Source organism: Protopterus annectens, chromosome 12.part0 (assembly GCF_019279795.1).
Source record: "Protopterus annectens isolate FY-2018-M chromosome 12.part0, PAN1.0, whole genome shotgun sequence".
In the NCBI taxonomy this organism is placed as follows: Eukaryota; Metazoa; Chordata; order Ceratodontiformes; family Protopteridae; genus Protopterus; species Protopterus annectens.
Window position 1 is genome coordinate 1,084,914,348 of NC_056746.1, and position 14,769 is coordinate 1,084,929,116.

At 37.3% G+C, this 14,769-nt stretch overlaps 1 protein-coding gene across 1 annotated transcript in view; it reads left to right on the forward strand.

Moving 5' to 3' along the window:
- The window catches only part of ERGIC3 (ERGIC and golgi 3), a gene marked incomplete in the record, with an annotated part of 681,165 nt that extends 676,195 nt beyond the window's left edge, over positions 1 to 4,970 (forward strand). The window contains 1 exon segment of the mRNA XM_044090101.1: positions 1,826 to 4,970. Within this exon segment, the coding sequence (XP_043946036.1) occupies positions 1,826 to 1,905 (80 nt within the window).
- Between the last annotated feature and the right edge of the window lie 9,799 nt (positions 4,971 to 14,769).

Consider the following 14,769-nt stretch of genomic DNA (forward strand, 5'->3'; position numbering starts at 1 on the left):
TTAGTGGCTTCTCATAAAGCTTCCACTACTAAAACATATACTAGTAAATGGAAGCGCTTTGTATTCTGGGCGAATACACAGCAAGTGGACCCTGTTATAGCTCCTTTGAATAAAATATTAGAGTTTTTAACAGACTTGTTCCATCAGGGTGCTTCTCCTGCCACATTAAGAGTTCAATTGGCTGCCATTTCTAATTTCCATGTGGAAGAATGTGGGGCTCCTGTTATGGCCCACAGACTTTGTAAAGCCTTTTTAAAAGGGGTTTTTCATATTAGACCACCAATTAGATCTCCTACGTCACCTTGGAGTCTAAACTTATTATTATCTAAGTTGATGCTGCCCCCCTTTGAACCAGCCTCCTCTTGCCCATTGAAATTTTTGTCGTGGAAGACTCTCTTTTTGGTAGCCATTACATCCGCTAGGCGAGTATCTGAACTTCAAGCTCTCTCCATTAAACACCCTTATTTGATCTTTCACTCTGACAGAGTTTCTCTTCGCACTAATTCATCCTTCCTTCCTAAAGTTTGTTCTATTAACAATATTAATCAGTCCATTGAATTACCCACTTTCTTCAAGAATCACTCCAATAAAATGGAGTATATGTTGCACAAATTAGATGTCCACAGACAACTAAGGTTTTACTTGGATAGAACAAAAGATCACAGGAAATCTGATCAACTTTTTGTAGCCTTTGCTGATAACAGAAAAGGAGTAGTGGTTACTAAAAGAACTCTTTCTAAGTGGTTAACTGATTGTATCATCTATGTCTATGATTCTTCAGATCAAACTATTTTGCACAAACCCAAAGGACATTCCACAAGGTCAGTGTCTACATCCCTAGCTCATGCAGCTCGCCTACCACTAGACGCTATTTGTGCGGCTGCTACTTGGTCTAAACCACATACATTCATTTCTCATTATAAGGTAGACAAGGTTTCTAGGGACAGGGCAACCTTTGGTTCCACTGTGCTCAAGAACGTCCTTCCGTGAGTTCCTCGGGAACAAGGAGCTAGGGACGCTACCCATGTGTAAGAACAAACGGCGAGATTGAACACTATCACATATAGAAGTTATGTCCTTACCATAACGTTCCATGTGGAGTGTTCATCTCGCCTTTGTTCTTACATTCCCACCCTCCCACCCTTAGGAAGAACGTTCAGTTTGGTGCCTGGTCTGGGGCATTCTGCTTCTGCATTGCAGTTGTTGTATATATAGTTAACATGTATATATATATATATATATATATATATATATATATATATATATATTTATATATATAGACTCTTAGTTTCTGTGCATATGTGATATTGGCATGAGTGTTCTCTCTCTGACTGCTGGTTTGCTTGCAAACTAGATCTGAGGTAAAGGCAGAGGGGGATTGTGGGTATTAGGTTGTCTCGAGCTTCTTCTCGATGCAGAGCTTGCAAGCGGCCGACACGGAGCCGAGGATCGGCTCCGAACCCATGTGTAAGAACAAAGGCGAGATGAACACTCCACATGGAACGTTATGGTAAGGACATAACTTCTATTTATGGTAAGTTCAACATATACTACTGTACTTTAATTTCAAATGTGTGCATACATAATCAGAATAAAACATATGACAACAAATGAAGTAAGCAAAATTAAGTTGTTAAAAAAAAACTGAAACTGTTTTTAGGAAATGTATTTGCTGCAGATTAATTGTACTGCTGTAAAGCACAAAACTTAATTGATTTTTTTAGTTTCTGTTTATAGGTGTAGTAACTTAAGCACTGTCATACTGCTCTTTAAAAAAAATTTCCTAAACCTGACTTCTACATTTTTACCTTGGATGAAATATCAGTTGCAGGTTTAATCGACTGTTTACTATATCACTCTGCACGTGCCATACAGAAGAAAATTGAACTGGGAAAGGCATCATAATGAAAATATTGTGACATCCGTAAGAGTCCATTACTGAATGAGATTTTCTGGATGGAGACAAGGAATTATGTTGACAGTGACTGTATCTACTAAGGGATTGTACTTTGTGCCAACTCGATAGCACAAGACAGTGAACAACTCAAAAATGAGAAGTACTGCCAACTTAAGTAACTGCTGACTTTCTGCTGCTATTTCCAGTAACACCAGTGTTTCCTTTGGAGAAACCGGCATATGTCTGCACTGTTTACAGATGCTTAGCAGTGTATTCCAGCTATTGAAGATCACCTCACCTGACTGTCTCTCACAAAATGTTGCCTGCTTGTCTTCACTACCCCTCATAAACTGAAGAGGGATTTCTCAGTTGGCATCTGCAGTGTTTAAGTTGGTATTTTTCAGCTTATACAGAAAAAGTAATGAAATTCTATATTTTTATTTAAAAGAAAATTGGTAGTTTTAAAACATACTTTTCAACAGTTATGGCCTAAATTACTGTGTTTTAGTATTTTATTATATGACAGGATCGGTATCTGTTTTGGATATGTACCTGTGCATTATCAGTGAGCTTTGCCACATATTACTGCCTCGTAATTCTGTGAACAAACCTGGAGATGATGTTGAGAATTATACATATTATGAATCAGAACACATTAGCTGTGGATATTTTTTATGTACAGGATTACATGAAATGTGTTTGTACTTTTTTTTATTGAAAAGTGACCCACTTCGAACTTTTTATGCATCAAAGAAGGCTTATTTCACATTGCAAGATTTTTGAACAGTCCTGCAACAGCATCTGAAAATGAATAGGATTTTGCAGCTCTTATCACAAATACGCAGTTTTCATCTTTGCACATAGTAATTGTTGGATGATAACCCAAAGAATACTGAAGCTAACAGTTCATTTCATGGTTGCAGTTAGCTGTATGGATGATATGTGACATTTGATCTTAAAATATTGAAAATCATTAGCTGTGCACTCTATTCAAAATTTTTATTTGGAGTAATAGTAGTTTGGAATGCTGCACTAATTGAAGGCTTATATTTTTTTCTTAATTATAATTAATTTTCTTAGATAATGCATTTCTGAAACTCTTCCAGGAGGTTTATATGGCTCCAAGAATGATGAGGTCTTTGGAAAAAGTGTTAAGACGTGGCTGTATTATTTTCTTATACAATACAAGTGAATTTGTTGTTATAAAATGACGAGTTCTGTCTGGCAGTGTAAAAGGTGTTAGGCAAGCTGGGAAAAGTTTTTATGAAGATTTATATGTAGACTCTAAAGTCTTTAGCACAAATCAGAATAGAAGGTGTCAGTCCTGGTGTATGTTAAGAAAATGGCTTCAACAGCTGAAACAGGGATTCTTCAGGTTCCGTTAGCTAATACAGTAGTATGTGGAAATAGACCTGCTACCACTGTTTTGCAACAGCTGATTGAAATGCCTGCTGTAGTAGTATTTACTGAAGTAGGCAGCTGAGAAAGAGCTGTGCAACAGTTTTAACATGATACTTTGTTCTGTTGTGCTTTATCACTGTCAGCATAAAGGACATCTGAGGTGTTAAACATCAGCATACCTTGGATTGTGTACTTTGTGTATACATATAGGTGGGTATAAAACATGTTCTTGACTAGTGGAGGAACTTAAATGCCATAAATACTAAAGTGAATGTGGTGTAGAATAAACTGGTAGAAGTTAAATGATGAGTTTTTGTAGAAAATAGCAAATGTAAAATATGCACCTTGCTGCTTTTAAAGTCTGATAGCAGTGCCGAGATGAACATTCCCTAGACAACATTACATCTTGGAGTTACTTGTTAGTATTATTTAACAGTTTGCCGTCAATTAACTTTTAACTGTTTTTTTTTATTTGGAAGTGTTAAGCCCTGACTACTGGAGGCCTTCTTATACAAAAAAGTTAGCAAAACCCAGATCCAGTTGTGTGTGTTTTTGTACTGTAAGGTGGCATATTCCCCAGAATGCAGAACAAACATTTTCTGACCCCTTTTGGAAGGAGGAGAAATATTAATGAACTGTATTTTTACTTGTTTAACATTATAGCACCAAGATTTATTTTAAAATTCTTGTTTGGGAAACTGTAAAATTTGTATTTTCATTAAAATTTGTTCTGAAAAATTTCTAAAAATGTTATCGCACCTTCTGGGGACCTAAATCATGGCAGTATTGTATAGACATAAGGTAGACCTTTTAGCTCAACTCTACATAATGGGCTACTGGTCTCTGTTGATTTGCTTTCAGTTTACATAATAAACACCAGATGTACATTGAATCACTCTTGCCAGTAATGCTACACTGAAACTTGAATTCATCAACAGACTTCTTATTAGATTTCTGGATGCCATTCAGCTGTGCAAATGTTGAGTGTGGTATCATTTTTATTAAAAAAAAAAAAAAAAAAAAAAAAAAAGTTAAATTGCTATAATTTATGTCATGTTAAATATACCCAGTAAGGCCAGATGTTTGTTGAAGTCTAGTCATTATTTGAAAATTTAATGTGAACTGTTCAGTGGTTGAAACAGAAATGCATAGGGAAATTTTAAATGCTGTTGGTGAAGGACTATGTAATATTACTTCTTTTGGTAAACTGCAGATTTAGTTTTGGTATATCCCTTAACAGGTCTAGAAAAACATTGTAAATCTTTTGCCTTTTCATCTTTACTGGGTTTAAACTTCGACCAAAACTCCTTTATGAGCTTATCATTAACAATCTGTAGTTCATTTTGTTACAAAGCTTAATCTTACCATTACTATGAATGTATTAATTGCTGTAATACTTTGGTGAAGGATTTCAGTAACGTTTATTTGGGAAAATGGGCTTTTTGGCTTCAAGATAGGGAAACTAGTGAGCGATGGGAATTAGAGGAGTGTAATGCTCGTTTTATCTTCTTTCCTAAGATTGTTATTTTTATTGATGTATGTTTCATGCCTATGGAAGTGAGTCTATGGCCACTAAAGTGTATGTTTACATGAAGTAATGACATTCGTTTCATTACTGCTTTGAATGTTTCTTTACAGTTTATTTATTAAAAACACTACAGCTTCCAACATATTCTAGGTAGTTGTGTATGCTTTCATATATTGGTTAGAACTGCATTTATTTCTTTGATTACTAAATATCACATTTTTAAGACCCCTTGTCTAGTTTGGGGGTCTCTTTGCCTACAGGTTTGTTACTTAGTATACTAAATATGTTTTTTTAGACAATAGCTGAGGTGCAAAAGGCTTTCTAAAGTATTTGCTGTACTCTCTTAGCTATCAGCTTGTGTTGGATAAATTGACAGATCTCTCCACTAACCACTTATTTTGTCTGTCATCAAGAAAGATTATTATAGTTGATGGGATTATTGTTGTTACTTGAAGAAAGTAGTACAATAGTCTGTAGATATTTTATTTTTACTTTTTCATTACATTTTATTAACCACAATAATTCTGTCAAGCCCAGGCTCACTTACAAGGTGATACATTGGGATTAAAACTTCAGGGTAGAACTGTAGGAATAGATCTGCCTCAGCAGCATGTCTTAAAGATGTGGTGGGGGGATTAGAGTTCATAAAACCAGAAGAGTATGCAGACTCCTCTCACTCAGCATCTGGAGGTTAGAATTGAACCCCTAGACTGTGGAGCTGAAAAGCAGCTAAACTGTAGTGTCACCCAGGCTGTTTTATACAATCTGTACACTTTGAAAGAAAGGAGAAAGTATAGCTGTACTAGAAGTCTTTCAGATAATGCAGAACGGTTCAAGAGGAAAGTCTTTCAGAGATTATCAAATACAACTCAGAAGTGTCATACATGAAAGGTAATGGGGACATAGTGATCACTCAAGCAGTAATGGATATTTTAGCCTTTCTGAGGAGATAATGGGGTATGTTGATTTTTAAAAACATCAGCTAAAATAAACATTAACAGTCAAGTTTGGGTAAATGGTGGGTGGGGAGGAGTAAATGAAATTCGAATGATGGAGTGGACACAGGCAGAGGAGATTAGATGAGTGAGACCTTTGTGTTAACATTGTTTCTAAGGTAGTATACCTGTAAATATCCCATCTAAATTCTTCCATTTGGTTGGATTATTTGTTAGTTACATTTGTTGATCAGGAAGGTACTATTGGGCAGAGCTCATTTTCACAGGACGTCAAAGAAGAAAACCTACAGCAGTCCGATATTGTAAGTATATAGTCACAAGTGTAGGTAATGTACACTATGACACAGAAAGACAGTTATATAATACATTCAAATAACATCTTGTCATAAACAGTGAAGCAAGAATAAACATATTATTAGGCCATGTATTAGCATTTAACAGTACAGGATGGTCTGTGCATTATAAGGGTATTAAAAAAGTGCAATTAAAGTGACACTGCAACTGTATATCCAACATTTAGGTAATGGAGTCTTAACACTTTTTTTTTTTATTTTAGTATCAACAAAGCTGGCAGGTTTTTCCAGATTTTGCCACACCTTTGCAGAGAAGTGAGAGTGTCCAAAAGTGTTAAGCATGTGAGAGATTGTAGCCTGTGGTGTTGACAAGGATCTGTAGGCTGTGTGCTGGCTTGGAAATCCATGACAGATTCCAAAAAACTTGCTACCCATAAAGCAGGCTTACACTGGAGTAAGTCGCTTACACTAAAGAGGTCTTGTAGTATCTGACCCCTAATGTCAGAGAGAGCTGAACATCTGGCAGAGAATCTAGCAGCTGTTCTGTTTTATAACTACTCCAACATGAGTCAGAGGTTGTGGCAGGTTTGTAGTAGTGTAATAGCAAAAGATTTTAATAGAGAAAGTTAAATTGGGGAAGGGAAATGCTTCTGCATGCTGTGTTTTGTTTTGGAGTGAATCGCATAAGCTCCTGGTTCCTACGTGGCAGTATAGTCCAAAATAGCAGCAGTTATACCAAAATCACTGAGGACGCTAGAACTCTTTTCAGAGATGTAAAAGTATAAATCCTTTTATTCCACAGGATTTATACTTTTACATCTCTGAAAAGAGTTCTAGCGTCCTCAGTGATTTTGGTATAACTGCTGCTATTTTGGACTATACTGCCACGTAGGAACCAGGAGCTTATGCGATTCATTTGTGTGTTTCTTGGTGTTTTATTGCTGGTTCTGCGTCCCGTAGGCTGGGTGTGTGTTTGCTGGATTTTATTTTGTTTTGGAGTGTTTATATGTGAAAATTGTTTGTGTATGTTGGATGAATTTCATTGGGAATATAAATCCTACAATGCTAGTAGCATTGAAAGCTCTTTAATTTTTGCAGTTGGGCAAAGACATCCAGTGCTTTGTACAACATATTTTATTTTACATTTTATTTTATTGTGCTTATTCATTTTATTTCTGTTTTTTTTTTCTTTTTTAAGAGCTAGTAGTAGTACACAAGTGTACACACAGGTGCAGGTTTATAGCTGGATATGCAAACTGCACAGAGAGTCATACCAAACAGAAGGACAAGGGAGTAATAAATAATGCTGTGTAAGTAAATTAAAACCAAATGGAAATCTGTAAAACAGTTATGGAGCTGACATGGAGAGATATTGGGAGAATGTAATGAGGTCACAAATCTGTGATAATTCAGGGTCATTTTGAATGGTTTGCTGTTTCCTTATTTAGAGGTACGTATTTAGGCAGAGAGAGAGCAGGTAGGTTTCTTATCACTGCGAAGAACTGAAGGGGAAGACTGCAAAGATGCAACCAATTTTGCACAGGTTGCCTGCAAGACTGCAAAGATGCAACCACTTTTGCACAGGTTGCCTGCACTGAGGAAGAGTGAGCTGCAGGAGACTGAGGTTGGTGCAACAGGGGTACAGCAATTCAGTTATGCCTTCTTCGCAATTCTTAATGCTTTGCTGGTGTAGGTTGTTTTCTTACGTACCTGCTAACAGTGAGGCAGTAAAATATGAGGATCCTCAATAGAGGAGGGAATATTGCTCTCCCGAGGAGAAAGAAACAGTTCCTGGTGAGTATTCCATTGTTACTGGGGTAGAGCTGTGGATGAAAGAAGCAGCAAGATTAAATGATGCCATGTCTTGGAGCAAGTATCATGAGAGGAGAAGGCAGCTGAGTGGTATTATCATTCTAAGGGCAAAGAGCCTGACTGGACAAGAGATAGAAGTGGTACTGGATGGGAGTAGAAATTTGGGGAGACACATTGGATAAGCAGCATAATTTCCAGAGATGTTGCTTGTGTATGGCACAGTAGACAGGCTAGAGTGCTCTGTGCAGTGGTTTTCAACTTAAGGTTGAGCAACCAGTGAAATCCTGTAGGATTTGGCCTCTCTGAAGACAAGGTATCTGGTTGGAGGATTATAAGTCTACAATGACATAATCTGCATGACTGTGAGAGGAGAATCAGTATCCAAAATTACACATTTAAGTGTTTTATCGACAATTTAAAGTGGCTGACAGTGTTTGGTATTAAATCAGTGGGGGGAATTGTACTCATTTTTCTTAAAGCATTAGAGTGGTTGGTGACATAAACTCCTGTAGTGAAAAATCTAGTGGTAAGTGAGGCAAAAGGCAGCCGTATTAATCAAAGTAGCTGCTGCACAGGGGACATGATATAAATTTGAAGGTATCGAGCAACAGTGCAATCAATCAATAAAAAATAAATAAACTACATGGTTTGAGCCTTGACAGAATAAATAGGACTAGCCTGGCCAGCAAAAGTAAATCAAACATCTTAGTGCCATGGAAGTAACTGAAATGTGTTACTCAAAAAAAGAAAAAAAGCATGACTAGGGCACAAACAAGGAAATATACACTATTTACAGGAGGACAGCAAGGATAAAATAAAGCAGGAAGTAGCCTTTGGTGTAACTGGGCAATTGAGAATGAGTCATCTCCAAAAGCTTGCTTCTTTGTCATGCACATTTTTACTGTGTAGTAATTGGGAGACTGCCACATATTCTACAGCACTGTCTGGACCCATAGGGATGGCCCAGATATTAGATGTAAATATGCACTATTTAATGTATGGTTGAACTTGTCCTTGTGTAGGTGAATACCTTTAAGGAACACAGTTGCAGGTCCTACCCCTGCATCCGAAATGCACTCCCCGCTAGTGCTGTGCCTTCTTCCCTGACACCCATAATTTCCCTGACTCATAATCTTCAGTTTGCTCATAGGGTGTGCCTAGGCCTCTTTATATTGACTAAAGATAAAGGAGGGTGTTATTCTCCTTCAGTTTCTTGGGAAGAGTATCACAGATCTTGTCTCAGAAATGGACAAAGCAAAGAGACTTCTGTGCTATAGATTCCATTGAGAAGTCTTCCTTTGAGGGCACTCAGGATCATGAAGTCCACTACAAACTGGTCTGTAGCACCTTTACTTCCCTGCAGGAAATGCATTAACCAGTACCTTTTCAGTGAGAATGAAGACTGTTGGGTCATTTCCACAGTGGAGCATATCCTGAAGGATGCTGTGTATGTACCATGAATACATTCACATTCTACTACTACTGAAAAAGGTGGATGCTTTCTACAGGTTCTGTTTGGAGTGGAGTGACACCACCAAGTATCCCAGGGCAGACTCCTTCATAATTTCTGTAATGTATGATAACCACCAGAGGACACAACATCTTTTCATTTCGCAACTTGATAAAGATTCTAAGGCCTTGAGCAGTGTTAAGAAGGATTTTTTTTCCTTCAGAAGCATATTTTGTCTTATGTTTTAATTGACAACAATGTTGTAGATGCAAATAAATTTAATCTCAATTTACGAATGACTTATTTATTTTTGAAGGAGCAGTTTGTTTGTTTAACTGCATATAATGGTTTAGTTTTACAGTTTGACATTGTTTGCTTAGCTGAACTGTGACTGCATTTCTTGCTCATTGTTTTGCCAATTATTTCTGCAGCTTGGAGTGGGACTGAGTTTTATTGTTTGTGGTCTTCCACTTTGCAGTTTTGTATCAGTGTAATTCTACAAGTTCCTCTAGGAACATTTTATCTCACTTCTGCTGTTTTTGTTGAAACTGAACTTTTCCATTGGGTTGTGCAGTTTGTAATGCAGATTCATTTGTAAGGGATTTATTTTCTTAGACTTCAGTGTGTTATGATACAAATCATTATTCCACTGCCACTTTGTGATTCAGTCCCCTAATTTTTTCATTTCAGTTGTGTACATTCCAATTCTCCCTTATGGATCAGGTCCTAGAGGATTTGACAGATCTCCACGGTTGGGGTCTTCTAGATGTTGAGCACCTTGAGGGCCAGCTTGTTCTCCACAACAGAATGCTGTCCTCTCCATTTTACAAGGTAGAGCAGGGCAGGGTAATTGGTGATGGACACATTATGTGTGTGTGTGTGTGTGTGTGTGTGTGTGTGTGTGTGTGTGTGTGTGTGTGTGTGTGTGTGTGTGTGTGTGTGTATGTAGGGGGGATTCTTGCATGGCTTTGCTACATGCATATCATGTGATTCTGTGCCTCAGCAAAATTCAGATAATAAAGAGTAGATGTCACCCTTATTTCCCTATGCTGATAGAGTAGGATTTTTTCTTGCCCCAAGGCTGTTGACTGTACTGGAAACTAGACTTGTACATATTGAGCAAGTCCCTCTCAGTTAAATGATGGATACTGCCAGAAAGGGTTGCCCTCATTGCACTGATATAAAAATTAACTTATTTGAAAAAATTAAGGTATTGGCAGGAGTCATACCAAAAGGTGATTAGTCTTCATTAATACTGTACTTGTGAAAGGTATCTCTAAACAGAACATCTTCCCTGAGATTCAAATAGAGTGCCATGAGTAGTAAGCCCTAAAATGAGCAGCCAACCCCTCAAGGTTTCTGATTCAGAAAAGAAGTTGCCATTAAAAAAGGAATAATTAATAGAACAAATAAAATGCATGATAACTATAAGAATCAATCAGAGGAGGTTAGAATGGTTGGGAGGGTGGCCTAATGGTTAAGGTGTTTGCCTTATAAACACAAAGTGCAGGGTTTGAGTCTCACAAGGGATAATTGACTAGGCTTAAAATGGCTCGCAAGGGCAGTTAGCTTAATACTAGCCTATGAACCTATGAAAGGATTGGGAAGAGAGACTGGATAAGCAATTCACAAAGAAACAATGGGAGGATATATGTATGTCTTCTAAATATGCAACGATATCTAGAAAATTTAGGATTTTTGCCTGGAAAAGTTTACATGATATTTTTTATACCCCAAGTAGACTCCAGAGAAGTTTTCCTCAGGCAGATAGCAAATGCTGGAGGTGTGACGGGGAAGAAAGAGGTGATTGGGAACATATTTTCTGGGAGTGCGGTGAATTGGTGGACTTCAAGGATTCCATGCGGGGTGCATATCAGAGATGCTGGGTGGGCAGATTGGTCTGACGAGGGAGATGATTTTTCTGAGCTATGATATTGAATTGGAATTGCCAAAGCATGGTAAGGCTTTGCTGTGTCTAATAATGGTGGCTGCCAAAAAAGCAATTACTAGAAAATGGAAATCAAAATCTAAACCAACTATCCTAGAAGCAGTGAATGTAGTAACAGAGACGAAACAACTGGTACTGAGATCTTTAGAAAAGGGTAGGAGCAAACTACATAGGAAAAAATGGGAATTGTGGGAACAATACATACAAGGGAGGAATGAGGTTTAAAAGGCAACAGGATTTATGAGATATGTAATATCTGACTGAAAAAAGATTGGATAGATTATAAGTGATGTGTAATTGCAACTGGGAGTGTGTCAGTATGAATTGTGATGTAAAACGCTTGCAACTTGGATTGTGTTGGTGTGGTTTGTTTTCATTTGTATAAATGTATGATTGCCTGTGTAGTATGTGATGGTTTAATAAAGATGTTTCTTGTGTTAAAAAAAAAAAAAGGCAGGAATTGAATAATTTATGTAATGTTGCTTAGGTAGTATGACATATAACAATGTATGTGAAGCAAAATGTTATGTTAATTCTAGTGTGATTACTTTTATATGAATGTAAATTTGCCTATGTCACAAGTGATAATTCAGTAAAGGTATATGGAAAAAAAATTTCTGATTCAGAGAGAGGTTCAAGGCAGTTGGTTTACAGTGTTGGTAGAATCATTAATGGGCCATCATCTATATGGCAGTGAGGCATTCTGAGGAAGTGGATAGTACTTATTAGCCGTGTGCTTTTCCCAGAAGTTCCTACAGTAAGTGACTTTTACAGATGAGCAATTTAGAAAGTCCCTCGTCTTTGTAAAGTAACACAGCTGCCCATGTTAATTAGTAAATTAGTATAGCAAAAATGCAGGTACGTTTTGGGAAGTTCACTGGAGAAGTAGTGGTGGGGCTTGTGTGTTTGTATGTGTGTGGCAGTGTAAATGCATGTCCGCAGGATATGAATGGTGTTAGATGACTGAGTATGTGTCTTGGTGTGTGTGTGTGTGTGTGTGTGTGTGTGTGTGTGGGTTAAGTAAGGTGATAGAGAGTGGCTGCGTAAATGCATCCATGGATGCATTTGAGTGGGGGTGTCATGTTGAATGAATGCCTGCGTGTGTTTTAGGATGTCTCAAGAGTTAGTGTGTGTGTGTGTGTGTATATATGTATATATATATATATATATATATATATATATATATATATATATATATATATATGAATGTGTAAACCAATAGATTGGCTGCCAGTAGTAATTACTGTCAAAAAGTGCTGTTTAGCACTGGATGCAAATATAGTTGATTCACAGAGACGCAGAATAGCTAAGGCTGCTACCCCTCGTTTTTTTCCCCAGAGTATCCAAAAATGAAAGCAGTACTCTGGTTCTTCGATTCTGCAACTTGGAGTCTGTTTTTTCACACTGATTCGTTGGCATGGCTTCTGTGCTGATGAGATGAGTAGCTGTGTTTTTTTTCCTTCTAGGACAGAACACAAGCTTCTTATTGCAGGGAGTTTGTTTGTGGAGGATGGTGGGCGCGTTGCTGGACTGAGAGGATGGACCCATTTCATTCTGCCATTCAGCCTAGGCTGCCTCTGTGAGAGGAGTAAGTTCTTGGGCTTGCTTGTGTTGTTTCTCTTCTCACTCTAACTTCAAGGAAGCTGTCACGCCAGGAAGGTACCGGGAAGCCACAGGAGAAAGGCTGTTTTTTAGAAAATAAATCCCTTTGTACAGAAGTCGTCACTGGGAAGTAAATGAAACTGTGCAGGCTGTCCTGATTTTTTGCCTCCTATTCTGTTTACTACTTTGTGTTTTTCTTGCTGGTAGGCATACCTCTCAGTTGTCCAGATTTTTGCCGAATGTCCAGATTATTGCTTGATATTTTGGTCTGTTTCTCATAAAATCTGCATTTTTCTGGTAAATCAGAGGATTGAATTCTGTATATAATGTTTTGAGTTATAGACTTCATATCATTCAAAAACTGTTTTGTAATGTAAAGCCTTTTTATTCTGGCAACTTTTAAGTCTGTAACAGCATTGTTTAACATTTGTCCCTATTTCTTGACATTGTGCTATAAAAGGTCAAATATGCTGGCAGACATTTGGAGGGTTGAATAGTTTTAAACATTACATCCTTCAGAAAATTTATTTTATTCTAGCAACTTTTGATTTTTGTATCTGTTTGCATATTTCTTGTGCTAAGAGGTTTGCCCATATTTTTGTCTCACAAAATCGTCTGTTCCTCAAAGAAATTTGTAGTGGGAAATTATTGAGATGCATTTGAGTTTATAAGAACAATATTATTAAATTTCTCCATTATTTTAAGCTTTGTTCCAGTTTCTTGTGCTAAGAAGTTAAGGTATGGTTGAGAGGTTTGAGTCCTTAAATGATATTTGTGTGTTAGACTTCATATCTTTGAGGAACTGTATGATAGAGCAAAAACTTATTCTAGCTACTTTCTAAGATTATAAATAGTAAATCTGTTCCCCCTTCTCATTAGTACTGTCCAGATTTCTTGTGCTTAGAGGTTGAGAGGTATCGTGATGCTGTCTACATCAGAAAGTACAGATTTTTGCTCTGTATTTTTTGTTCTGTTTCTCACATACTGTGGTGATTTCTAGCAAATCATCGAGGGTTGCATTTCTCATATACTGTGTGGCTTTCTAGCAAATCAAGAGCTGAAGTCATTAAATGAGATTTGTCTTTTACACTTTATGTCTATAAGAAAATGCATAATAAAGCAAACTGTTCTACCAACTTACAGTGAGTGTTAAGTGCAATATTTAAAATCTGTCTCTGATATTTAGGCTTTGTTTTGCATTCTTTTTGGCTTTGCAGTAATTTTATCAAATCATACCATCATCTGAGGACTTACTGCATACCTTTGTTTTAGTTCGTCTCTGTGCAAGTGTTTATGGTTTCAGAGGGTATTATGATTGCTGAGTTACCATGTATTTCATCTTTATCATCTTGTTAGCCCACAGAATGCTTTTGAATGTCTGACCATTGCTGTTGTGCGCTGTGTCCATGCTTTATTTTCAGCTGGATTCCTTTGCATCAGGTTCATGTGTGTAACAGTTGAGGATCTCGACTTGGCACAGTAGTTACTGTTGCTGTTTTAGTATCAGATGGACAGATTTTAATATCAGTTGTATGTTTTCTGTATTGTATCTGCATGTTCTCCTGTCTTGCCAAGGTCATGTGTGTAACAGCTGCAGAATGTCACTCTGGCACAGGAGTTATTGTTACTGCCTTGCATTGCCTGATATCCACTGTTAATTTTTCAGGTCTGTGTGTCCTCTTGCACCTACACAAACTGTACTTTTTCCTTATGAATAGCTGTATATCAAGGTGCACTACAAGTCTGGAGAGTTTCATGTTAAGGGACATGAGCAAATATCTCTAACTAGTGACTGTCACAGGCCCCAAGGAACTGCTGTTGCTGGTCACTAGATCATATTTTCTGTGTTGGTAACAATAGCTATTTTGGTTTATTGTTGTGT